Source organism: Danio aesculapii, chromosome 23 (assembly GCF_903798145.1).
Source record: "Danio aesculapii chromosome 23, fDanAes4.1, whole genome shotgun sequence".
Lineage (NCBI taxonomy): Eukaryota > Metazoa > Chordata > Actinopteri > Cypriniformes > Danionidae > Danio > Danio aesculapii.
The window spans coordinates 10,881,262-10,906,793 of record NC_079457.1 but is presented as its reverse complement, the minus strand read 5'-3'; the positions used below and the strand labels follow the sequence as shown (position 1 = coordinate 10,906,793).

At 37.3% G+C, this 25,532-nt stretch overlaps 1 protein-coding gene across 1 annotated transcript in view; it reads left to right on the top strand.

Annotated features, from left to right (window-relative positions):
* vwa5b1 (von Willebrand factor A domain containing 5B1) overlaps positions 1 to 25,532 on the top strand; it is a 91,824-nt gene that overhangs the window by 6,317 nt on the left and 59,975 nt on the right. The window contains exons 5-7 of the mRNA XM_056449377.1: positions 383 to 514; positions 10,376 to 10,500; positions 20,919 to 21,095. Coding sequence (XP_056305352.1) covers positions 383 to 514; positions 10,376 to 10,500; positions 20,919 to 21,095 — 434 coding nt within the window. The remainder of the gene's footprint in view (positions 1 to 382; positions 515 to 10,375; positions 10,501 to 20,918; positions 21,096 to 25,532) is intronic.

The following is a 25,532-nucleotide window of genomic DNA, read 5'->3' as shown; positions in this document are numbered from 1 at the left end:
TACTCATGGAAATTTTAATGTAATACAATTTGGTATTCTTACTGTCATCCCACAGCCCTCAATCAAGTTTGGTTTCTGGCCCATCATAAGAACAAGTTTGGGCACCCCTGTTCTGCCTTAAATGATGATGTGTTGACAGTATGGCTTTTCATACCATTGAAATGTATCTTAAATGCACTTCAAGTGGATAAATACATCTGAAAAATAAATGTAAAATGCAGTTTATGCTTGTCACTTGTCAAATGTTGTCTGAGGTGTTGAAAGGCTAAATGTAAACCCATTCAGTTCATCTACCTGCTGGAGTTGCAATTTAGTCCTCTCATCTGCTCTAATGTCTGTTGCTCCTGCTTTATTTATAAGCTTCAGAACTTTCTCTGTGCAGGTGTGGAAAGCCCATCACATGCCATCCGGGCGGATGCTGACCCCTCGGCTCGCTCTGCCACCAGCATTGTGGTCACACTGGCAGACAAGTACACCTACGACTGCCCTGTGGAGATACTGATCTACCCCAGTGGTACGTAGCACATTTCAATACAGTCATTTGATGTGTGCGATTTACAGCCTGAAACTGACAATGCTGAGTCAGTTATTTTAAGTGCAGTTTCTTTTTGTCACGATGCATCACCATAAGTCAGCCATGATAGAGAGCAGAATGTAAACAATGCACTGAACCAAACGAAACAAAAATATTTTTAATAATATTACTAATTATTGTCATGTTTTGGTCTATCCTAATCCCTCAGACTGGAAAAAAAATATGCAGAGTACTAAGTACTGCAAAGAATTCAAGATGTCAAGTAGTTTTCACTTTTACCTTCTCTATATGGTTGTAGTGAGTGGGTGGCGCACACAGGTAGCATTAGTTAACACTCATGCCACCAGCCTCATACCACTCTCATGGTTATCAGCCGCTCCCCGCTCACTACAATGATTTGGCAGCTTGTAGATGTTTTTCTGTGGTTTAGACAGCATAAATAAGCAAAACAACATATTCAGTAGTAGATTATGCGCTTCTTGGTGTTTTCATTATCCCTTGTGTGCTGTTGGGGATGTTTTCGTCCACTTTTGGGTGATTTTGAGTCTTAATTTGGCTGTAGCTTTCTCTGTGTTTCAGCAAATAGAATGATTTTTGGTGACAAATCTTATTTTGACACTTATTTTAGGAAAATTCTTTGAAATTTTTCAAAAATCCAACAATACACTCTGGGCAAGTTTACTATTTACCCTTTGGTTATGTTTGTGACAGTTTTTGCCCCATTGACTTCCATTATAAGAACATTTTTTTACTGCAAAGCCATGACACCATATAATCATGCCCAGCAAACAATTTTGTGTTTAATAGACGTCTAATAGACATCTAAACAGAGACAACTTGGCTAAAACAAGGCTAAACTTGGGCTGACAGTGAAACTAGACTAGTCGTCAAATAGACAGACTAGACAGACTTTATATGTGTAGTCATTCATTCCTGTTTATTTAATAGTCTAGTTTTGGCCTATTATTAGACATCTATTAGATTTTCACTGACAGCCCAAATTTAGCCTTGTTTTAGTCAAGACGACAGCCCAAATTTAGCCTTGTTTTAGTCAAGACAACAATGTTTAGATGTCTATTAGACATCTATTAGACATCTTTTAAAAACAAAAAATGCTTGCTGGGTGTATTCTTGATTGTTGATGGTTTTTCCTGTTTGGAAAAGGTCAAATGTGTATTTTTTTTACTGTTGATCATCAGATCATAGTGTGTGTGTGTGTGTGTGTGTGTGTGTGTGTGTGTGTGTGTGTGTGTGTGTGTGTGTGTGTGTGTGAGAGAGAGAGTGTAAGAGAGAACTTTGCGCACTTATCTTGATGTGTTTGAGAAAATCTAAATAAGCAGCTCAGCTCTCATATAATACATAGAAAACATAGTAAGTGTATTTATGCATGCTCACTATAATCTTGTTTTACTTCACAGAACTCTATATAAATACCAGAAACTTTTGTTGCACAGGCCTATGTAAATGGTTAATGCTGCCAACTGATGATCAACAGTATACATTACATATTTTACCTTTTTCCAACAGGGAAAACCACCAACAATGAAAAACTTTTCATAATTATATGGCGTCAAGGCTTTGCAATTTCATTATTATGTAAGTCAATGGAGCAAAAACAGCCATGAACATAACAAAAGAGTAGTAAATGTGAATAATACACAGGGGTTAAGCATTTTTTTATAAAATATTCCAAAATGCTGGTAAAAATAGGTAGATGAATGCATAGCTAATGATGTAGTCAACCTTAGAAAATAGTACCCGTAGGGAAGAGACAATTAGACATGTCGTCAACACTGATGTGTATTTAGAATTTGCAGTGTTGTAATATTAGTGAGGTAAATCCACACTTTCCTGTGAAAGCATTAGAAAATGCATGAGCAGTGTGTTTGTTCGCAGTTTAAAATTGACATACTATGCATGCCTACATATCTAACACATACTGTGCATGTGCATGATTTCACACAGAATGGGTGCCCATATAATGATAATGATAAAATTTGTACCCGTTTTGAACAATGCGTTTTCAGTCCCCAAAACACTGTTGTCGTGTAAACAAACAGGCAAAAGAAATCAAATGTTTCTTGTGTTTGGCTGAAATAGTTGTGTGAATTTACCGTTGAACTAGTGAACTCCAAATCTCAAATGAAAGGCTGTGAGTTGTTTATTTTTTAAACATACAGCATAGAGTTCAGCCACTGTAGTCTCAATAAATGACTCTAATGAGATGAATCTTTTCATGATCAAAGACAATCAAACCAGCATGATCGAATCCCAAATTACGTAGATTTCCAGATAAATGAAGCCCATGAACTGGTTCTTTTAATGAGTCCAAACAAACACAGCATAACTACAGTAGTATAGTCTGATTCCCAAAATAGTTACTTTCATCAACTTGTTATTTTAGTAGTAACAGCGCAATAAACTTAGTTCAATTGCAAACGAATCACTTCTATGAACCATCTCTTTTTAGTGAATCAAAAACCATAATTGGTAACATTTTATTTTGATGGTCCATTTGAGTATTAGTAGACTGTCTGCTTAATATCTGCTGCTACTGCTCCTTCAACAGACATTTGACTGAGTATAAGAAACTTTGCAAGTACATGTCAAATTACACTAACCCTAACCCCAACCTTAACCCCAACCTAACAGTCTATTTATAATCTATTGAGAATTAGTTGGCATGTAGATGCAATGTAACTTAAATTCAACAAACGGACCATCAAAATAAAGTGTGACCCCATAATTTTTTTAATCACAATCGAAACAGTTTAGTCTAATTTCAAATGAATCACTCTTATGAGTCAGTTCTTTTAGTGAATCAAAAAAATTGCATTGTAATCAGTTTAGACTCTAAATGAACGATTCTTATGAACTGGTTCTTTATAAATTGTGACGGTCCCCACTTAAATACAACTTGTGATCCTAAGACAACGTAACATAAACAAAAACAACGGCCAAAGTGCTCCAATAAATTATTTATTAACATAATTAGCAAAATAATCCAAAATGACAAGAGATGGGGAGCCCAACAACATAATAAATAACAACCAAACAAACCTAAAGCAGGTTGGGACTCCCCACCCCAAACAAATGTCAAAAGGAAAGTATAAAGGAGAACACAACAATAAAGCCATCAGAAACTGTGGTGGCATGGAAGAATGAGAGCGAGAAGTCCACTTCTGTCCGTTTTAAAAGCCTGACGTCACCAAATCAGCCAATAGAAAACTGAAAAGGGAAAAACAAGATCAATTGAAAGTAATAATTATGGGCAGGAGTGAACACTACACATTACACCCCCCCACCCCCAAAATGGTGACTGGTAAACACAACAACAAAAATACATAAATAAAACATCACCCATCACCATATAGTAATACGTGACATTGCATCAGTCAGCACATTATCTGTACCAGCTACATGTTTCATTTCCAAGTTAAAAACTTGGACCAACAAAGCCCATCTCATGAGATGTTGGTTAGAATTACACATTTTAGGAATATAGATGAGGTTGTGATCGGTGTAGATAGTAATTGAATAGGATGAAGAGCCAATATAAACTTCAAAGTTGTTGAGGTCTGTGAGAGGAGAAACCACTGTCAAAAAGTAAAAAAAAAACTACGATAATATCCTGCCATTCCCATTCCCAGCCTCAATCTTGGCATGTACTGGTTTTACCATGCCACTACCCACAATCTTACCCAAGTAGACTACCATTGCTTTTGCAAAATCACAACAGTATAGTGCAACCAATTTAATCCAACTTCAAATGAATCACTCATTTGAGTCGGTTCTTTAGTGAATTAAAAATGTACATCGTAAGTAGTATAATCCAAATCCTAAACAAAATACTTTAATGATCTTAATATTTTAGTCATTCAAAACATACTGCGAAACCACTGTATTTTGATTCACATACAAAAGACTTTTATTATGAGACGGTTCTTATAGTGAATCAAACACATTCAACAAACATAGGCTCATTTTGAAAATGTAACCCTATATACATATCTGGAGATCACAAATTATGTAGCCAGAAGTACGCATGGCTGCATTTCGTCTTTAAAACGAATGCTATGGGAGGTATGACGCAGTTTCTTTTCGAACTTACCAGCTGACTGCTTACGTATGGACGTATGTCGTATGGACGACGTATGTCATATGGACGACTTTCCCACTGTTACCAGTTTGTCCAGTAGCTTGCCATGTACGTCGGCAGACTTGACCAAAGCAGAGTTGACCACGACGACAAAAACCTAAAAATAAAATAAACAAGTACATAACAGGGTGAGAATGTGGTAAAATCTGAAAATATGGTAAAAATCAGGCTGCTGCGAAGATTTGTTTTTCTGGATTGCTTTTGAAAACACTGTTGGTTGGGTTTAGCGATGGGCGAGTCAATCTGTGCCTTTGAAAATGCTATCAGTTGGGTTTAGGGAAGGAGGAGTGTGGGTCAGGCGATTGGTCAGTCAGTCAACAGTGGCCTCTGGTGGATTTAGAAGCAGCCGCGAATGACACTCACGAGAGAAATTAGAGGTCTCAAAAAACGTACACCGCGGCCTCTGGTGGGGTCAGGAAAACAAAAACTGCAAAAAAAAGTAGCTCCTGGGACGTATTTGGTGCTCTCCAGAAATGTATGTAGGGGTACGTATTCAGAATGAGCCTGGGTTGCATACAAGTTGATTTAAGACTTAATGTGAACATATTTGTTCCTCAATAGCAAATACAATTTAGTAACAACATCAGACCTCACAACCAGTCTATCTAAATAGGTCTGTAAGTTAAAAAAATATTTCCATATTGAGACAATTAATGGAGTTTTTATTTCAAGAAACAGACTGAGTTCTACTGTTTTAAATGTATTTGTCATCACCATAGACTGTAAAAGATATGGACGTAGTATCTGTGACGTCACCCATAGGTTTCTGAATAGCGCAAATGAAGCTTCAAGTGGGCGTGGCCAACCTGCACCATTTTGTTTTCGCGGCATCACTCCAACCGGGGGTAACCAAACAAGGGCAAAGATGCAAAGTATGAGCATAGCTACAGATTCCTGCAAGCATTTTGCTTAGACAGGTTTTTCTTTGAGAGAAACGTTTAATACTTCATTACCTGCGACTCCTTTGTGTTCTGACCACATGTGCTTGGTTGTATACTACACTGAAAACCCTAATAAGTTGACTGAACTAAATTAATTGAGTAAACTTGTTGCCTCAATTTAATTGAGTAATGGAGTCTCCCAAAACTTACATATTTAAGTCTATTTAACTTGCTGGTTTGGTGGACTATACTTAAATTGTTCAGTTCACCAAACTTAGCCTAAGGACTTCCTTATTGTTCAGATAACTGAATGTTTGGAAAATGTATTGGTATGCTGTCGGAATAAGATTTGATGTTTACATCATTATAAAGTTTCATTCCTTAATTATCTGCAAGTCGTTAAATCAACGCAAAAGTAGATCAATATATTTTAACGCACTCCATGTTTTTTTTTAATTCCGAATCAGTGACCTTTTTTTATATATGTTTATATGCATGTGTGTGCATGCGTTTGTGTAATAATATACTATGAAAAATGTTTAAATAAACTTTGAACAAAAAAAGTAGCCTTTTATTCACATTATGATCAACAATTATACCTGAAGCCATTTATTTTCTGATTTAAAAAAAGACCTTGCACTTAAAAGGTTGCACCTATTAGAATTTTACAGTCAAGACTACATTTGTGAAAATGACCTATTCCTTCCTAATCCTTTTTTCAAAGGATTAATTATGATTTTGAGCTCACTACACTCCAAATCTTAAGTTTATTCATTTTCATGGTACATAAGTTAAATTAACTCATATTTTTAAGTGATAAGACCAAAATGCTAAATGTTATGTTCAGTCAACTTTACTTAATTGTTTAAGTAAAGATAACATTAGGGTTTACAGTGTATATCAATAAAGTGTTTAGTCTTTTAAAAACACTGTTGTAATACATTGAGCCACTAAGCATTGTTCTTATGATGTTTTCGTGACACCCCTAGTATATACGTATACGAATTTCACTCACCTGGGAAATGGAGGCCACATGAACAGCTTGTGAGCACAATTAAGTGCACACAGCATGCCATATCATCTGATAATTGTATGAAATAATTCCAAAAAGCAACTGACTGTGTGAAGCCACATAAAACAAAACAAAAATACGAAGTGTATGCCGAGTTCAGCAGCAAATCAGCCGAAATCAGCTGAGGTTAAGTGACGGCGACCAGCGAGACCTAGCTGTCACTCAAGTGGCCACGCTATTAATCATGCAGACTTATTATAACTTAATATAAACAAAACGGATGAGTTATAAAAAATTCACCCTCTCACAGTTGTAATGAAGGGTAATATTAGGTATATGAACCAAAATCGTTTTTGTACCAGGCTGTAAACACCTTTTTTCTGCTGTAAAGTTGGCCATTTTAACAATGGGCTCAATAGAAATCTGCTCTATTATGGAGCTAGGACGAGCAAAATTTAGATGAATTGCAGTTTCAGTTACTTCTGTATTTGCTTTACAATGGAGAGCAGAAGGTTGGTGTTTGGCCATCACTATTATTTCATGCTTTTTCCTGTTTGTGGGCACTTTGATGTCTAAATGACAGCAAATTGACATTGACGTCAATAAAAATATGTAAGAAATGCAAATCAATTTGATGTCAAAACCATGACGTACATCTGACATCGGCTTATTGATGCCCTATTTGACCAACAAAATAAATAATCTGAAAGCTTCAATTCCGATTTTACCGTTTCCACTGGATTTTGTATCACTACAATGCATGTAAAATACCTTGATGGCAAAAAGACATCAGCTTGACTATACTAATCTAACGGCTTCAAATACAGGGCAGGACTGTCCTATAATCAATTGACGTAAAAAAACAACACATCAAAAATTGAAGTCAAATTGATGCTGCTTTGACATCAAGCAGCCTGCTGGGTAAAACCGTAAAGAATGATGAAGGAATCATAAATTGCATTTGTGATTCTCATCCCTAGCAACCACCGAGAAATACTTAAGTTACCATAACAACTCTAAAGCCCTTTACAGAACACTGTAGCAACCATATATCTCTCTAGCAACCACCGATAGTGGCAAATAAACATCACACATTTCTAGTCCCTTTATGAAGCCATTTTCCTTCCGGGACCTTCCCAACAATGTCATTATTCATCAGGACACTTTGGTCCCCACATAGACAGACAAACAAGATCACAGCCACTCTGACCGGTGTTAACAGAACAATAGAGTCTGCCTTCCAGAGCAAGCCACTGCTAATCTCTCCGTGTGTCCAAACGAGAGGCACTTTATCAAATCAGAGGCTATTGAAAACATCATTCCCAGGTCCACAACCATATAAAATAATTTCTCTCTCTCTATAAGCACTGTTTAGTCAAGCTCTCTATTTCTTCGGCTACCCCATCATACCTCTCGACCTTCATCGCTGCCATCGCTGAGGCATAAATGAATCTGGTGATGCCTTATGAGATTGCCTCACTCCTGAAGGTGACCCGAGGCCAGTGTTGTGCAATTGAATTCATTAGAAAGCCCAGACAAAAGCCCCTTTTTTCGGACCGTAATTGTTTCTCAGGGGGTCGTAAGGGATTTTCACCATTTGCAGGGGGTCGCTGGTGATATTATTTCCAGCAGAATCCAGAACGTTTTCTCTCACCACTCTCGTATAAAAACCCCTGGCTGAATTACCTACTGTTTTTTTGATGAACAGCAAGGGCATGTGGTGATTTAATTGCTGTCTGAATTCACATCTCTGAGTTTCTAAATGGAGATCAACCTCAAAGACATTTTTATATGAAAATGCACCGTATTGTTGCGCTGTAATTTGCACTAGAAAAACAGCATATTGTGCATTAAAAATGGACATCTACAATACCAACGTGCTAAAAATTGTTGCAAACACTTTAAATAAGTTGACTTTAAATAGACAAATTAAGTTGAACATTACTAAATATGTTTGTTTAAATTCAATTCAATTCATCTTTGTTTCTATAGCGCTTTTACAATGTGGATTGTGTCAAAGCAGCTTAACATAGAAGTTCTAGTAAATTGAAACAGTGTCAGTTCAGTTTTCAGAGTTCAGTTTAGTTCAGTTCAGTTCAGTTAATTTTCACTGCTGAAAGTCCAAACACTGAAGAGCAAATCCATTAACTGTGGAGGCCATTTGAGTACAGTGAAGCCATTGTCAAGAAACCAGTCTGAGATTATTCACGCTTTATGACACGACGCATTATCTTGCTGGAAGTACTTATCATAAGATGGGTACACCAATGAGCAGACTAGCCATAGGGAGCACCGGGACATTTTCCGGTGACCTGACGGTCAATATGGCCTGCCACCGTGACTCTGGCCTGCCACCTAACCCAACCTCCCCCCCTCCCCCCTTCACTTGCCGATCACCAATCAGCACACCCCCGCCCACCAATGACCCCCCTCCCCCCCCAAATGCCCCCGCTCTTCAGTTACCGACCTCCCCCAAGTCCTTCTCCACCCCCCATCCCCGCTGCTCTTTAATTACTGATCGCCCCCCCCCCCCTTCACTCACTGATCCCCTCCTGCTCTTTATTCACCGATAACACCGTATGCAGCCGTAGCTACAATAACTTTTCTCGAGTGAAAATGCTGTCCCAGTCTGCACTTGGGTACACTGTGGCCATAAAGGGATGGACATGGTCAGCAACAATACTCAGGTAGGCTGTGGTGTTGACACAATGCTTAATTGGTACTAATGGACCAAAAGTGTGCCAAGAAATTATTCCCCACACCATTACACTACCACCACCAGTAGCCTGAACTTGATAGAAGCCTTGATAGAAGGCAGGATGGATTCATGCTTTCATGTTCTGACCCTACCATCCAAATGTCATAGCAGAAATCGAGACTCATCAAACCAGGCAACGTTTTTCCCATCTTTTATTGTCCAATTTTGGTGAGCCTGGGTGAATTGTAGCCTCAGTTTCCTGCTCTTAGCTGACAGGAGTGGCATCCGGTGTGGACTTCTGATGCTGTAGCCCATCCGCCTCGAGGTTGGAAGTGTTGTGCATTCAGAAATGCTCTTCTGCATACCTCGGTTGTAACGAGTGGTTATTTGAATTACGGTTGCCTTTCCATCAGCTCGAACCAGCCTAGTCATTCTCTGCTCCCTGGATATTTTCTCTGTTTCAGACCATTTTCTGTAAACCCTTGAGATGGTTGTGCGTGAAAATCCCAGTAGATCAGTAGTTTCTGAAATACTCAAACCAGCCTGTCTGGCACCAACAACCATGCCACGTTCAAAGTCACTTAAATCCCCTTTCTTCCCCATTCTGATGCTTGGTTTGAACTGCAGCAGATCGTCTTGACCCTGTCTACATGCCTAAATGCATTGAGTTGCTGCCATGTGATTGGCTTATTAAAAATTTGTGTTGGACAGGTATACCTAATAAAGTGGCCAGTGAGTGTACTTTCTCTGTGAATTAATGTTTTAAGTTTTTACTGCAAATGTCTCATCCATAATGCTGGACTTGTTCTTTAGAATTTTAGTTTTGTTACAGATGAGAAAACATGAGAAAGGTTTGCAGGCTGAATAGGGTTAAAGAGGGCAAGCGTTCAGCCGTATTGATGAGCCACTTGGCGCCAACGCAGTCTGTTCTCAATACACTTGCTGTTTTTTAAGAAATATCACCGCTGTGGGAGTCCTACATGTCTGGTCACAATGTAACTCATCTTATGTTCTCGTCATTCACTGTTGTGCCTTTATACCGAGAGGTTTTTATGCTCCACAGAGAGTAATTCTTCATTTCTTTGCATAGAGCCCCATCTGCCGCATGTTCTCATTGAAGACGGAGACATGACGGCGGAGGAATACGATGAGCATCTGAAAGGACGGAGCGACTACATAAAGGCCACCAAGAAGGACTGCAGTAATGAGAAGACAGTGAGTAAAATATTGAAACAGGTTGAAGGAGAGAGAAGGATGATACAAGGACAAAAAAAATAGCAAAACATGATTATTACTCTGTAGAACGAGTGTGTGTAATTGAAAAGTATAGCAAAAAGATTGTTTACTCAAAGATTGTTTACTCAAACTCAATTTTATTTGTTATTGAATGTCCATTAGCAAACAACCAACCTTTTTAGAGTGATAGAGGGATAGTTCTCCTAAAAATGAACATTTATTTACCATTTACTCTCTCCGGTGGTTGTAAACTATGGGCCCTATCATACACCCGGCGCAATTAGGCGCAAGACATGTATGGCGTCATCTGTTGCTATTTTCAGACCAGCGCAACAGTACATTTTACGTTTTGCACCACATTGTTTAAATAACAAGTCCACCTGCGCCACTTTGAGAACTTGTGTGTGCTGGTCTAAAAAGATGGTGTGTTAAGGGGCATTGTTGGCGCGTTGCTATTTTGAGGAACTGAAATAGACCATTGACCATCTAAAAGCTGGACTAAAGTCTAGCGCAGCGTGCATTAGTTATGCGTAGGCCCACACAGAATCTGCGCGCTCAGAATTTCGCAGATTTTCCACAGATTTTTAGCCTATCGTTATTTCTGTTTATTTACTTGTGTAAATGTGTGTAAATCTATATTTAATCAGTTTTTAAATTAATTATAGTTATAAAATTTACTAATATGAAAATGTTCACATGATTTATTTACAATACAGTTTGTAAAGTAATATTTCATCTCTTTTAGTAGAGATATTATATGAGAGACTTGCTTTGTTTACCAAATAAAGTGAATCTAATTGGATTTGCATTTTAAACATTAAATACAAGTTAAAAAGATATGATTTTTTATTTCACATATTAAGGTTTTAGTTATGATACACCCAAAATAATTCTGCAGAAATCCGCAGATTTTTTGTAAAATTCTCCGCAGAAATAGCAAAAAATGTCCGCAGATTCCATCTGGCCCGTTATGCGCCTGTGCAGGTCCAAACGCTTACACATTGCTTAATAGTCACTGGATGTACAGCGTCCGCGACACCTCCCTCACCACCCGCGTCCTCCGTTATATCCGCGACCACAGTTATGCCCAGAATAGCTGAACTATTATGAAACTTGACCGTTGCATGTGTGTAAGAACAGCTGATGATCCGTAAACAAAGCGGCACGCGTCGCGTTTTCAACGTGGCTTTACACGCGATATGAGAATATAAAGAGTTAACCTGATACAGTACACACGGTTACAAGTAACAAAACACAAGTAAATACATAATTTGCAAGCTAGAGTAAACGAGGCAACAGTTTTAATCGCACGTACTTACACTTGTGAAATGGGGGAAGAAACTGATTCATGATGCACTGATCCTTGTTCTGACAGTCTTTACTGATCCTTCCTTTAACAAACGGCCGATGAAGTGTTCTTTGTAAGCATGTAGTTTCCAGAAGCACTCGAACTGCTCAAGGCTGGGCTATAATGCTGAGCTTTCATCTTTGGGTAGACTGTTGATAATATCCATCTGCACAGCGTGACTTCATTCGACCGGTGTCTGTGTGTGTGTGGCTTTTTTTCTGTGTTAGTGGGCGGGGCCACAGGTTTCAAATCTCCCGGGTTTGCATGCGCAACTACTTGTGTTTCGTAGCCGCGTCATCACGAAACACCTAATGACACTATGAGTCGACTCTTTTATAGATGAATCAATAGTTTTAAACACTGTACACTTACAGATTTAAGCCTTAGCTGGATATTTCACTTCACTTAGAGCTATGTTACACACTACATGGAAAGGCATTTTCAAAAACCCATAATATGGGCTCTTTAACTGTTTTCTCGCTAGTAAAGCTTTCAGTTTTTCCACTTACAAAGGGTCCTATCATACACCCGGCGCAATAAGGCACAAGATGTGTTTTCACCAATGTGTTGCTATTTTCCGTCCAATGCAACAGTAATTTTCCTGCTTAGCGCCACGTTGTTTAAAAGTAAATTCATTTGTGCCACTTTGTGGACTCATGGAAGTTCCGGTCTAGAAAAGAGGTGTGTTAAGGCGCATTGTTGACGCGTTGCTATTTTGAGGAACTGAGGAACTGAAAATAATAGACCAGCTGAAAGCAGGTCTAAAGTCCAGTGCAGAGCAAGTTAGTTAAGCGCCTTAAACGCGTACACATTGCTTAATACACACAGGATGTAGAGCAATATAGAAAAATCTTTACAAATAAAAAATAATTAAGGAAAAAAATATTACAAAAAATTTTTCTACATGAATATAAAAACCACTGCCTTATGCCTTCTTCATCTCGGGGGCTTTTTTCAGTTTGTTCATGACACTTTGCTTTTGTATAATGTTATTATTATTAGCAGTATTATTTATTATAGTCATATTTATATTTGTTTTATTAAAAACAAGCTTAGATTTGTCCAACTGTCAGGTTTTGGACTATATGGGGCATAGCAGGTGTGTTTGGATCTAACTCAGTTTTTTGACCTCACTTCGTTATTATAGTTCATTTATTCTTTGCCGGAAATAAAAACTGAATTTAGAAATAGATTTGAAAAAATCTTTGCGCTTAACAAACAAAATCAATTATGTAGGTTAATGGATGTCTTGAGTGGAGTGAGTTTCAACCGTTTCTTTATCCATGAAAGAGAGAAAGTGAAAGAGAAAGTAAAGGCCGATTGGAGGAGGCTCATTCTTTATTCTCGCTGCCAATGGTCTGTTTAACTGTTTTTTTTTTTGCTAGTGAAGCGTTCAGTTTTTCCACTTACAAAGTTTGTGACGCAACTGACTCTTAAAGGGAATGGGAGATGAGACTCTTATTGGTTTATTCTCAAAACACACCCATAACTCATTAAGAGGATAAGCTCAACCTTGTTAGATCATGTGCGGTGCACAACGTATTTTTCCATCCCTAAAATGGCAAAAGTGGATTCGGACACGCCCTTAATGCGCCATGCGCCATGTGCTTTATTTGCACCTACATCATTAAAATAGAGCCCAAAGTCTGCCATGTAAATACCAAATGTGCCATGGTGCGACGCAACTGACTCCTAAAGGAAATGGGAAATGAGACACTGATTGGTTTAATGCACATTGTGCTCAAAACACACCCATAATTCATTAAAGTGAATTAGCACAAGTCTGTTAGATCATGCGCCGTGGTGCAAAACGCTTTAGACTTTGCGCCTAGATCGTTAAAATAGAGCCCTTTGTGTTTCTTTTCTTTAAATGCATTTAAATGCAAAATAATAATAATAATAATAATAATAATAATAATACATTCACACAGAGATTATTGACATCATTTTGACATCAATACAATGGAAATTTGGAGCAAGTATAGAGGATGAATAAATGTTGACAGAATTTTTATCTGTGGGTGAACTGTTCCTTTAAAATAAACATTAATAAAAAAACATATACGTTTAAAACGTAAACATATTTTATTTCATATAAGAATTTCTTTAATGTTTCTAAATTAAATAAATAACTTAAATAAAAAACTTAACTTATCAAATAAAAACTATAACTAAAACTATAAAGACATATTACAAATTTTTTTTGCCTATTTATTTTATTTATCAATTTTTTATTTATTTATTGTTTTAGGTTCAAATTTAGTTCAAGTGTGAAGAGTTTTTACAAATAATAACAATATAAAAGTATTTATTACATTTAAATGTTAATAATTAATTTTTTAAATTATTTTTAGTAATAATAATCATCATCATCATCATCATCATCATTTCAATTTGTTTGATGTAAATTTGATCCAATTATTGCTTCTTTGCTGATTAAAAGTATCAGTTTCTTTAGATTTATAAATGCACACTTACATTTCTGAGCTCTGTCAAGTACCTATTTATCCCAACCCCAGCTATGCTATAAAATATTCTGATTTTGTTTCATCCAATAGGCGGCACTGTGGCTCAGTGGTTAGCACTGTCACCTCAAGAAGGTCACTGGTTTGAGTCCCGGCTGGGCCAGTTGGTTTTCTTTGAGTGCTCCAGTTTCCCCCACAGTCCAAAGACATCGGTATAGGTGAATTGAATAAGCTAAATTGACCGTAGTGTTTGTGTGTGTGAGTGTGAGAGTGAGTGTGTATGGATGTTTCCCAGTGCTGGGTTATGGCTGGAAGGGCATCCGCTGCGTAAAACATATGCTTGATAAGTTGACAGTTCATTACGCTGTGGCGAACCCTGATAAATAAAGGGACTAAGCTGAAGAAAAATGAATGAATGTTGTGCTGCTCATATTCAGATTTACTTATTTACATATTTAGATTTACTTACTAGATTATCCACTAGATTACTAAATTATCCACATAATGCAAAACCCTCTTGCTAATTCTTGAAAATCGTGGCTTCAAGAAGCAGTTACATTAAGTGGGAATGTCATGTTTCCCAGCAGCGCAACGCTTCAATTGCATCCTTAAGTGAGTGCTGCTCCTCAACAGGAGGCAGAGAACATTCAGCCCTAAAATCATCAGCAATGAATAGAGGTTTCTATGGAAACCGTCAAAGGTCCTCAGCCAAGTCCATAGTGTTTCTACCTACAGTGAAACAAAATAAGAGTTAACTTCAGGGAGGTGTGCTCCTTTAATTAAATCTTCACTGTGCACGAGGGGAATTTGTGAGCTGTAAAAGATCAAAATTTAGATCTTGGCTCACAGATTCACAAGAGCATCTGTTGGTCATTTACTCAAGTGAGTTGAATTACTGTGATATTTTATTCGCTCACATACAGTATCAGCCCCTCCAGGATTTTGTGATTGCAGAATTTAACGCAAAATCAAGCAAATACTGCAAAATTCAGAGGAGCTTTCAAATTTTGTACATTCTTGGCAACTCTCATTCAGCCAGTACTTGAAGTAGACTGAAGTAGGCGAACTGATGTTTGCACACTGCACTTGCACTGGTCTATTGCACAGTCTATTTTAGTTCCTCAAAATAGCAACACGCCAACAATGCGCCTTAACACACCTCTTTTCCAGACCGAAACACCCATGAGTCCACAAAGTGGCACAAATGGATTTGCTATTTAAATAACGTGGCAGAAAACGGGAAAGTTTGAGTTGCGTTGGTCTGAAACTAGCAACACGTCATGAAAACACGTCTTGCGCCTTATTGCGGCGGGTGTATGATATGGCCCTAAAAATAATAAGTGCACTTTAAATACCCGGATAATGCACTTATTCAACCAGTACAATGAAGTGAAGAATGATGGACACTTCACGCACTCAACGGTCGCTGCTTTGTTCACGTAGCGGAAGGAGTGTAGCTTTCGGGTGCTCATGTTGGATTACTTTATTTATTTTGGATTGTGAAATCAGGATCTCCTTTACCGCCTCCTGATAGTGAAAGTGTTTACTTATGGCAGGTATTATTTGGTAGTTTGGTCATTTATATCTCTAATTTGGCAACCTTCATCAGGGAAACGGTTTGAATTTCTGCTTATTAAAAACCCATTAATGTTCCATTTGGGACGACTCTACCTACATACACTATGCTGTTGAGTGTGTAAGTGCATAAGTACAAAGTACTTAAGTGCAAAGTGTTTAGTGTGCCATTTGGGACGCAGCTTGGGTCAAATACGGACTGACCAAATGTTGGGTTAAATAATGTAACTCATAACAATTTAAGCCTTGTGTTATGTTGGGAATGTTTCCATAATTTTTGGTGACAAATCTTAATTTGTCACACTCAAAAAAGCATTGGGTTAAAATTTTACCCAATAGAAGGATTAAAATAACAGGTCACTATGTTGGGTTGCTCTGAACTTTTCTTGGATCACATTCATAACAACTCATCTATTTGGGTTATAATGTAAATTTGTTGGGTTAAAAATACAAGAGGTTGGTGCCAAAACATCCCACCGTTGGGTTATTATTAACCCAACTGTTTTAAGTTAGCTGAAAATGCAATTTTTTAGCACTTAGCTGATAAAAAATAACATATACAGGCAAAACTAAATTAGTTTCCATGGCTCCTGATGATACACTGTAAACAATCCTGGGTTCCACACAACAGTCCTTCATGTTTGCCCAACACAAAACAATTAAGTTAACTTAATGGTTTTTATAAATTTAAGTGGACTGAACACAAAACAATTAAGTTGCCCCCCCCCCCCCCCCCCCCCCCCCCAATCATGAATTATGTTGATTTAGCTCATTTGAAATAAGTAGTTTGAAAAAGCAGCAAAAATAAATTTTAACACAATAAACACAAACTTTTCCTCGGTGTGGGACACAAATCACACAGAGGAAGGCATTGTGCCAAAACGTTTGTCTTTTTAAATCACCCGAAGAATGTAATAAAAAAAATAAAAACAGTACGAAGCAATTACTTGATGAGTGCGAATCATTACCTTTCTGAATAATAGCATTGACAAGATTGACGCACCAAAGAAGTTTCTTAAAAACCGCAAGTGCACAGGGCAAACTTCATTACTCAACGCACATCATCGATTATTAAGACTGATATTCAGCAAAAGAGAGGGTATGTTTCATATTTTTCAATGACAATGAAAGGAGGCAGTTATGTTATAGGCTCCGTTTTGTTATAAATATGCATACAGTGAAGATGCTGGAATAGTTGGCAGTGCGTTCTGCTGTGCCGGCCCCTGATAAATAAAGGGAATAAGCGAAAGAAAATGAATGAATGAATGAATGAATAGTATATTTTTTAGAACCTAACAAAAATCTTTATGGACAGTATACAGAAATTAAATTGAGATTTTTTTTTTCATTTTAAAATCAGAAAGACTTGTTGAAAAGCAAAGGAGAATTGAAAGAACAAATGTACTTTTTCTCATATTAAAGAAGTAAGTCGCTGAAAGAAACAGTATTGCAATCTGAACTTCGAATGATTATTGCTGAATGAAAGGCTTTGAAATGAAAATCAGGCCAGGTAGTTCATATAGTTAAAGGCTTAGAAACAGCCGATTTTTTTTAAAGACATCATTTATGACACAAAGGACTGACTAATTCAAAGGTTCTGTGAAGTGATTGAAATACATTACTGAATTGAAATACTTTCTTCACAGCAGGTCACAATCACAATAGGCTAATTGCCATTTTCTATAAGCTCTCGAGCTTTGTCAGGTACTTTGAACTCTGTGTTTCTGCTGAAGGTTCACCTAAACATTGAACTCTCGACCTTTAATTGACCAGTTTACATCCTACACTCAGGTTCAAACTTTGTGAAGTGTTTTATTGGGTTTTTGTTATGGAAAGCAATAAATTTGTTAAGAAATGTTTGTCACAGACTTGTGGGGGAATCTCACCGAAAACCCATAGGGTTCATCCTGAATAAATAAAAATACACATAATATAAAAACAAACTAATTTTTATCAGACGTCAAGGTCCCATAATGCAATTTGATTGTTTTGATTCACGTGCTATAGGGAACAGTCTGAATAACATCTTGCAAAACCTTAGAATTAAACTATACAAAATACTTAAAATAATTTTCAGAAATATACAATTTTGTGGCGACACGGTGGCTCAGTGGTTAGCACTGTAACCTCACAGCAAGAAGGTTGCTTGGATTTAACCCAAAACCAAGCAAATGCTTCAAAATTCAGAGGAGCTTGCAAATTTTGTGCAGTCTTTGCAACTCTCATTCAGTCAAAGTACTTGAAGTAGACTGCACTCTAATTAGCTTTGGATCAATTACAGACTAACCAAATGTTGGGTTAAATATAGCCCATTACCCATAACAATTTAACCCTTATGTTATGTTGAGAATTTTTCCATCCACTCAGGGGTGATATTGAGTCTTAATGTGGCCACAACTTTCGCTGTGTTTCAGCAACTGGAATGATTTTTGGTGACAATTCCTAATTTGTCACACCCAAAAACACATTGGGTTGATAATTTTACCCAATAGAAGGATTAAAAATATCAGGTCCCTATGTTGGATTACTCTGAACGTTTATTGGATCACATCCATAACAACTCATCTATTTGGGTTATAATTAAAATTTTATTGGGATAATAAAACAACAACAGGTCAGTGCCAAAACAACCCACCGTTGGGTTATTATTAACCAAACTGTTTTAAGTTAGCTGAAAATACAAGTTTTTTTGGCACTTTGAGGAAAAAAAAAACATATACAGGCAAAACTAAATTAATTTCTATGGCTGGTTCGAGTCTCAGCTTGGTCAGTTGGCATTTCTGTGTGGAGTCTCCTTGTGTTGGCGTGGGTTTCCTCCGGGTGCTTGGTTTCCCCCACAGTTCAAAGACATGCGCTATAGGTGAATTGAATAAGCTAAATTGGCCGTAGTGTATGTGTGTGAATGAGAGTGTATGGGTGTTTTCCAGTACTGGGTTGCAGCTGGAAGGGCATCCGATGTGTAAAACATATGCTGGAATAGTTGGCCGTTCATTTTGCTGTGGTGACCCCTGATTAAAAAAAGAAATGAATATGATTTTGCTCTTTTTTTGTTTCTATAGAAAAACCATACATAAAATTGAGACTGAGTAATAGATTTACAATCTTTGCCATTGTACATACTAGGCATGGGCCGGTATAAGATTCTGATGATATGACAACCTTGGATAAAAATATCACGCTTTCAGAGTATCACGGTATTGAGGTATCACTGCTCTATAATATATTCTTTTTAAATGTCTGGGTAAAAAAAAAAAAAAAAAAAATCCTCTTTGAAAACAATATACTTTCTTTTTTGAAAGATTTATAATAGTTTGGAACAGTAAACACGTCAGGCTAAATAATTCAAAAGATTAATTGACTTCTGCTGTCTTCATTAGTTTCAAAAACACAGATTTCTTTACAATTTTAAACAGCATCTTTGGATCTTTTTTCTGCTGGAGATACTGCTGTCATAAAAAAATTAAAAAAGTAAATAAAAAATTTACATATTCCTTGGGAACAATATTACAGAAGATTTTGGCGGTTTTAAACCCTTGACTTTTCCAAGCCAATACCTTGAAAACGTCCCATGCCTAGTACATACTGTAAAAAGGTCCTGCTGTATTACATAATCTACATTTTATCCATTTAATAACTTTTTTAAGTTTTCGCCTCACAGCAAGAAGGTCGCTGGTTCAAGTCCCAGCTGGGTCAGTTGGCATTTCTGTATGGAGTTTGCATGTTCTCCCCGTGTTGGTGTGGGTTTCTTCCAAGTGCTCCGGTTTCCCCTATAGTCCAAAGACATGTGGTATAGGTGAATTGAACAAACTAAATTAGCTGTTGTGTATGTGTGTGAATCAGTGTGTATGGGTGTTTCAGCTAGAGGGGCGTCCTCTGTGTAAAACATATGCTGGATAAGTTGGCGGTTCATTCTGCTGTGGCGACCCCTGATGAATAAAGGAATGAATTAATCGATACACTGTACAACCCATTAAATGCACTGTACTTTTTTTCTTCCCAGACTTTCTTCATTCCTGACAAACACTTTCTTCATTCCGGTTGTTGCTAGATCGGATACATTTGTGGTTGGAGGTTGACGAGACTAATTTGTATTATTTATAAAATTTCCATTGTGTTGTGTTTTCTTAATGTCTACCCCCAACCCCAACCCTAAACCCAACCATCACAATAAGGTAAAAACAGTAGTTGTACAGAGTATTATTTATGTTATATATTAAATTATCCAATAAATTTTATTTTTTAAAGCCTACCGCCACCCCAACCCTAAACCCAACAGTCACAGTACTGTAAAAATATTAATTATTGTTATACAGTGTTATAAAAAAATGATGCTACATTATTGTGCATATCGCACTTCCGGCCGGCCACGTATCCGATCTAGACTTTACCCTTCATTCCTGTTGTGTAAAACACCAGCATCTTTACTAATCATGCCGCTAATAATGGTGCTGAGGTTTTAAATTTTATTTATTAATTTTTAAATCGTTTTTACTGTATTTTATTATCAAATAAATGCAGCCTTTGTCAGCAGAATAGTCTTCTTTATAAAGGTTTATCATAGCTCTGCCAGTGACAGTGGTTGAGGTCAAATGAAAAGCAAATGAGAACCATCTTGAAGAGGGCGGGGCATGTCATATACTTGAGAACATTTGATTGGTCAGAAGATTTGATGGGAAACTGAAGTATGAGGTGACATCAAAAAAAATGATTCATTGAGGTGGAAGTGACAAACTGTGTTTATTTCAGGTTTATATCTTCTAAATGTGAATTTTGTCACTGTTTTGGAGCGCACTAGTTTATAGAAATCATTAAAACCAAAATACTGAAACTAGAATTAAAACTAAAAACGTATTATAAATTCACAGGATCCTACTGATCCTGAACTTTCAGCTCTTGTAATATTTTATAGATATTATTATGACTGAGATTCACCAGCTCTTACCTTTATTGCATTCAGTAATGGCTTCAGTAACGGTTTCGTAGACTCATATATGTATATGTGTGTGTAGGTGGACATTATTCGGAAGAGGCTTCATAAAGACATCCTCCACAACCCCGTGGTGATGCTGAACTTCTGTCCGGACCTGCGATCCAGCACCTCTGACCTGCGCAGCATCCAGGGCGAATTTGTCTTCCTCATAGACCGCAGTGGAAGCATGAGCGGGGTCAACATTAATCGAGTTAAGGTGGGATGCAACTGTTTCTGTGCTAAAACTAACTGTGGCCCTCCTTCCCAGTGCTCATTAACTTTTGAAGACATCCTAATTTATCCAGCAGCTTAAAACCCCAAAGTGCTTCAGTCGTGTTAATGACCATTAATGAATCAGGGTTTTTATATACACACTGCAGGGCTTATTTAACACAGAGAGTCTTCTTCATAAGTTACTGTACAGCCTCAGATGGTTCGCCCACATGTTTTAATTAGGTTTTATGAAGGTTTTTGGGAGTAATTATTTATGCAGAGTCATTAAAGGAGCAAAGTACTGACTTGCAAGCAGGGCTGTGCAATATGATGATATACACTCACCGGCCACTTTATTAGGTACACCTCACTAGTACCGGGTTGGACCCTCTTTTGCCATAAGATCTGCCTTAATCCTTCATGGTATAGATTTAACAAGGTACTGGAAATATTCCTCAGAGATTTTGGTCCATATTGACATGATAGCATCACGCAGTTGCTGCAGATTTGTCGACTGCAATGATGCGAATCTCCCGTTCCATCACATCTCAAAGGTGCTCTATTGGATTGAGCTCTGGTGACTGTGGAGGACATTGAGTACAGTGAACTCATTGTCATGTTCAAGAAACCAGTCTGAGATGATTCGCGCTTGATAACGGCACGTTATCCTGCTGGAAAAGTCATCAGAAGATGGGTACACTGTGTTCATAAAGGGATGGACATGGTCAGCAACAATACTCCGGAAGGCTGTGGTGTTGACACAATGCTTAATTGGTACTAATGAGCCCAAAGTGTGCCAAGAAAATATCCCCAACACTATTCCACCACCACCACCACCAGCCTGAACTGTTGAAACAAGGCAGTATGGATCCATGCTTTCATGTTGTTGATGCCAAATTCTGACCCTACCATCCGAATGTTGCAGCAGAAATGAAGACTCATCAGACCAGGCAACATTTTTCCAATCTTCTATTGTCCAATTTTGGTGAGCCTGTGCAAATTGTAGACTCAGTTTCCTGTTCTTAGCTGACAGGAGTGGCACCCGGTGTGGTCTTCTGCTGCTGTAGCCCATCCGCCTCAAGGTTGGACGTGTTATGCGTTCAAAGATGCGCTTCTGCAAACCTCGGTTGTAACGAGTGGTTGTTATTTGATTTACTTTTGCCTTTTTATCCACTCGAACCATGGCCATTCTCCTCTGATCTCTGGCATCAACAAGGCATTTGCGCCCACAGAACTGCCGCTCAATGGATATCTTCGTTGGTTTGACATGTTCACCGCCAGCCGTTCAATGACCCTTGCGATCAAATTTTTCGTTGAGGTTCTGGCACACTGTAAAAAAATTACTGTTAAAAAAACGGTCAGATTCTACAGTAAAATAATGTTTTTTTTTCACTAAAACAGTAATGTTCTGTTAAAAACAGTGCATTCTGGGTAACATTTTTGTTTTCAAAAAAGTTACCAACAGCAGAAAACCGTGAGTTAACAGAGCTCAGATTCAATGTTTTAAGTCTGTGTTTGAAATCACATTGTGCCCTCGTACACTATTCCATACGCTAGTTCACTAATATAGTTCACCTGACAGAGTTAATGAACACAAATGAGTGAGTTCAGACACTGATGAACACCTGCTGTTAATAATCACAATCACTGAAGGAAAGAGAGACAAGAAACTCAAACTGTGACGTCAGTTACAACATTAAATAACATCAACTAAAATAAAACACCTTCAGTCTCAGCAGAGGGTCATTAAACAACTCCACAAACAACAGATACACTTATGACTGCTTTGACTTCCATACCACTCTTATTGAGAACCAACAGAAATGTAGGTTTTTTTTGTATCACCATAATGGAGTGAGGGGCTGGTTTAGTTTGGATCTTCACCCTTGAACTCATAATAATTTAGACTCTCCAGCTACTATAACACAGAGTTTAAAAAACGCTTTCATTATAGCAATAAAGCTGGAAAGTCAATAGGTAGATATGCCTAGTTTTGTTCTGATAAATGTTGTGTTAAAGGTCTGAATGACTGGCCTCATGCAATAGTTTTTTATTCTTAGTTGCAGATATTAATTTATTAATGAGAAATGGAAACAGGAAAGATACCTAATTCTTTAACAGAGTTAAGAAATAACATACAGAAACAGTTCATTTATGACAAAGACACAATCAGGACTCATGAATCAGACCTCGAACCTCAACAATGGTAACAAATAAAATGTTTCATGCCGCATTGCATGCTGGGTGTGGCACAGTACATGCATTGGTGCATGAATAAATGATGTAACATAATGGTCAGTTTTCTTTATTTGCGTTTGATTCTGCTGTTGTTTATGTTTAGACTTTCAGTAGCCTGTTTGTGAGTTAAACTGTTAATTTTGTTAGTTGTCACCATTGTTGATGTTCATACGCTGATACTTGATGTCTCTTTGAGTGCAAATTACATCATAGAGCAAAGTGTTTTTTTTTTTTGAAGATATTCTTAAAAACTTTCAGAATTCAATGGCACTTACAGCATGTTATATTACATTTAACAATAAATTAAACATTGGATAGGAGCAGTGAATTATATTGTATTAAATTAGAACAGGTTATGCCTTGCTAAAAACAATATGAACACCAGCAGAACTTATTTAGGTTTTTGACTTGCTTGACATATCAAAAAAGCTTCTTAAACAAAGTTCTTAAAAGTTGCAGCAGCCAAAATAAATTAATGTTAAATAAGTCAGGGCTAAGAGCCCAACTAAAGCAAACTCTATTCTCCATGATGGTGACATAAAATGTTAACCTTTTCTGCAGAAGAATGTTTTAGGAATAGGTGTAGCTGGTGATTCTGTTTGTGTTATTTAATCATCTGCTGATAATTTTAATGATTTAATCATTTGTTGTGTTTTTATTTCGTTACAAAGCTGTGACTGAAATTGTAGTTTTTTTTGTTACTTTATATTCCGTTCTTGTTTTTTCCTTTCAGTATTTCTTCAATTGTCCATCGCTAATCCTCAATTATGATTTAATTTGTCATTTAATTAATTCTTTTACTTCAGCTTTGCTCCATGTTTCGTGAACACTCAGTAGTGTGGACACTTGGAAGTGTTCAATTAAAACTGAGGTATTTGCTCTGGGGTTTAAAGGGTTAAAGGTGTGAGAGGTAAAAACACAGTGTAAACTTGTATTTTAACAATAATATAAAGTTAATTTAAACTACGGAGGTAGACTGTAAAAAAAACATTAGATTGCTGGCAACCCAGCTGCCAGTAGTTTACAGAAAAATCAAGAAAAAAACAGGATTTTACTGTAAAATCTGAAGCAAATTTCTTCTGTGTGTCACCGTTGTGGAGGAGAGTAGAGCCAGTGTTTAAGTCAAAGATGAACAATGAACTGCTGATGTTATTCTGCATGTTTCTTTATTTAAAGATAGCAGCTGTTTTGTTGCTGATGCAGTAAGAATCTCTCTGTTAATTCCAGCTTTACATGTGTGCCGCTGTGAAATTTAAGACATTTGTGCTAAACTGAACTTTTCTAATCAACTAAAATAAGTTATTATTATAAATATGCTTAAAAACATATATAGCACATTGCTTCATAGACTCATATTGGCCAATTTGAGACAGTCGCTTTTAGTGAACAAAATGAGTTCACTTGAGTATTGTGTATCAATGTGGTCCATGTATTTTTACAGCAACATACTGTAAAATAACAGTACATTGCTGGCAACTGCAGCTGCCAGTATTTTACTGTTAATTTACAGAGCAACAGCAAGATGCTGTTAATTTAACAGTAACTTGCTGGCAACCATGCTGCCAGTAACTTATTGTTTTTTAACGGGACAATTTTTAACAGTAAGAAGATTTCAGACTCTTTCCTGCAGTTTGACTTCAGCCATGATGAATATTAAATGAAGAACCAATAGCCAAAGCGCCAAATCTGATGAAGCTATCAGTGCGACAATAAAGAAAAAAAGCCCACAGTGGCTTGTCCTACTGCAGTGATTTCTTTTTTTTTTTTTTGATATTTTGAGTCTTTGCATTGGTCCTGAATGGCCAGCCTGTACACCAGCAGGTGACCTCTCCCACCTGCAGCTTCTCCACGATGGACGTGCAGCGTTCTCCAGCCTCCGGAGTCTAGACTGCAGCTCTGCACAGGAAAGTTTGGCCAAAGGAGAAACGGTCGGGCCCAACCGAGCCTGGTTTCTCACGAGTTTTTTTTCTCCTTTACTTTCGCCAATTGGGTTAAAATTGTTGTGCATCGATGGATTTGCTCTTCAGTGTTTGGACTTTCAGCAGTGAAAATTAAACCACACTGAACTGAACTAAACTGAACTTAAACACTGAAAACTGAACTAACACAGTTTCAGTTCACTATAATCTTTTATGTGAAGCTGCTTTGACACAATCTACATTGTAAAAGCGCTATAGATATAAAGATGAGTTCAATTTAATTG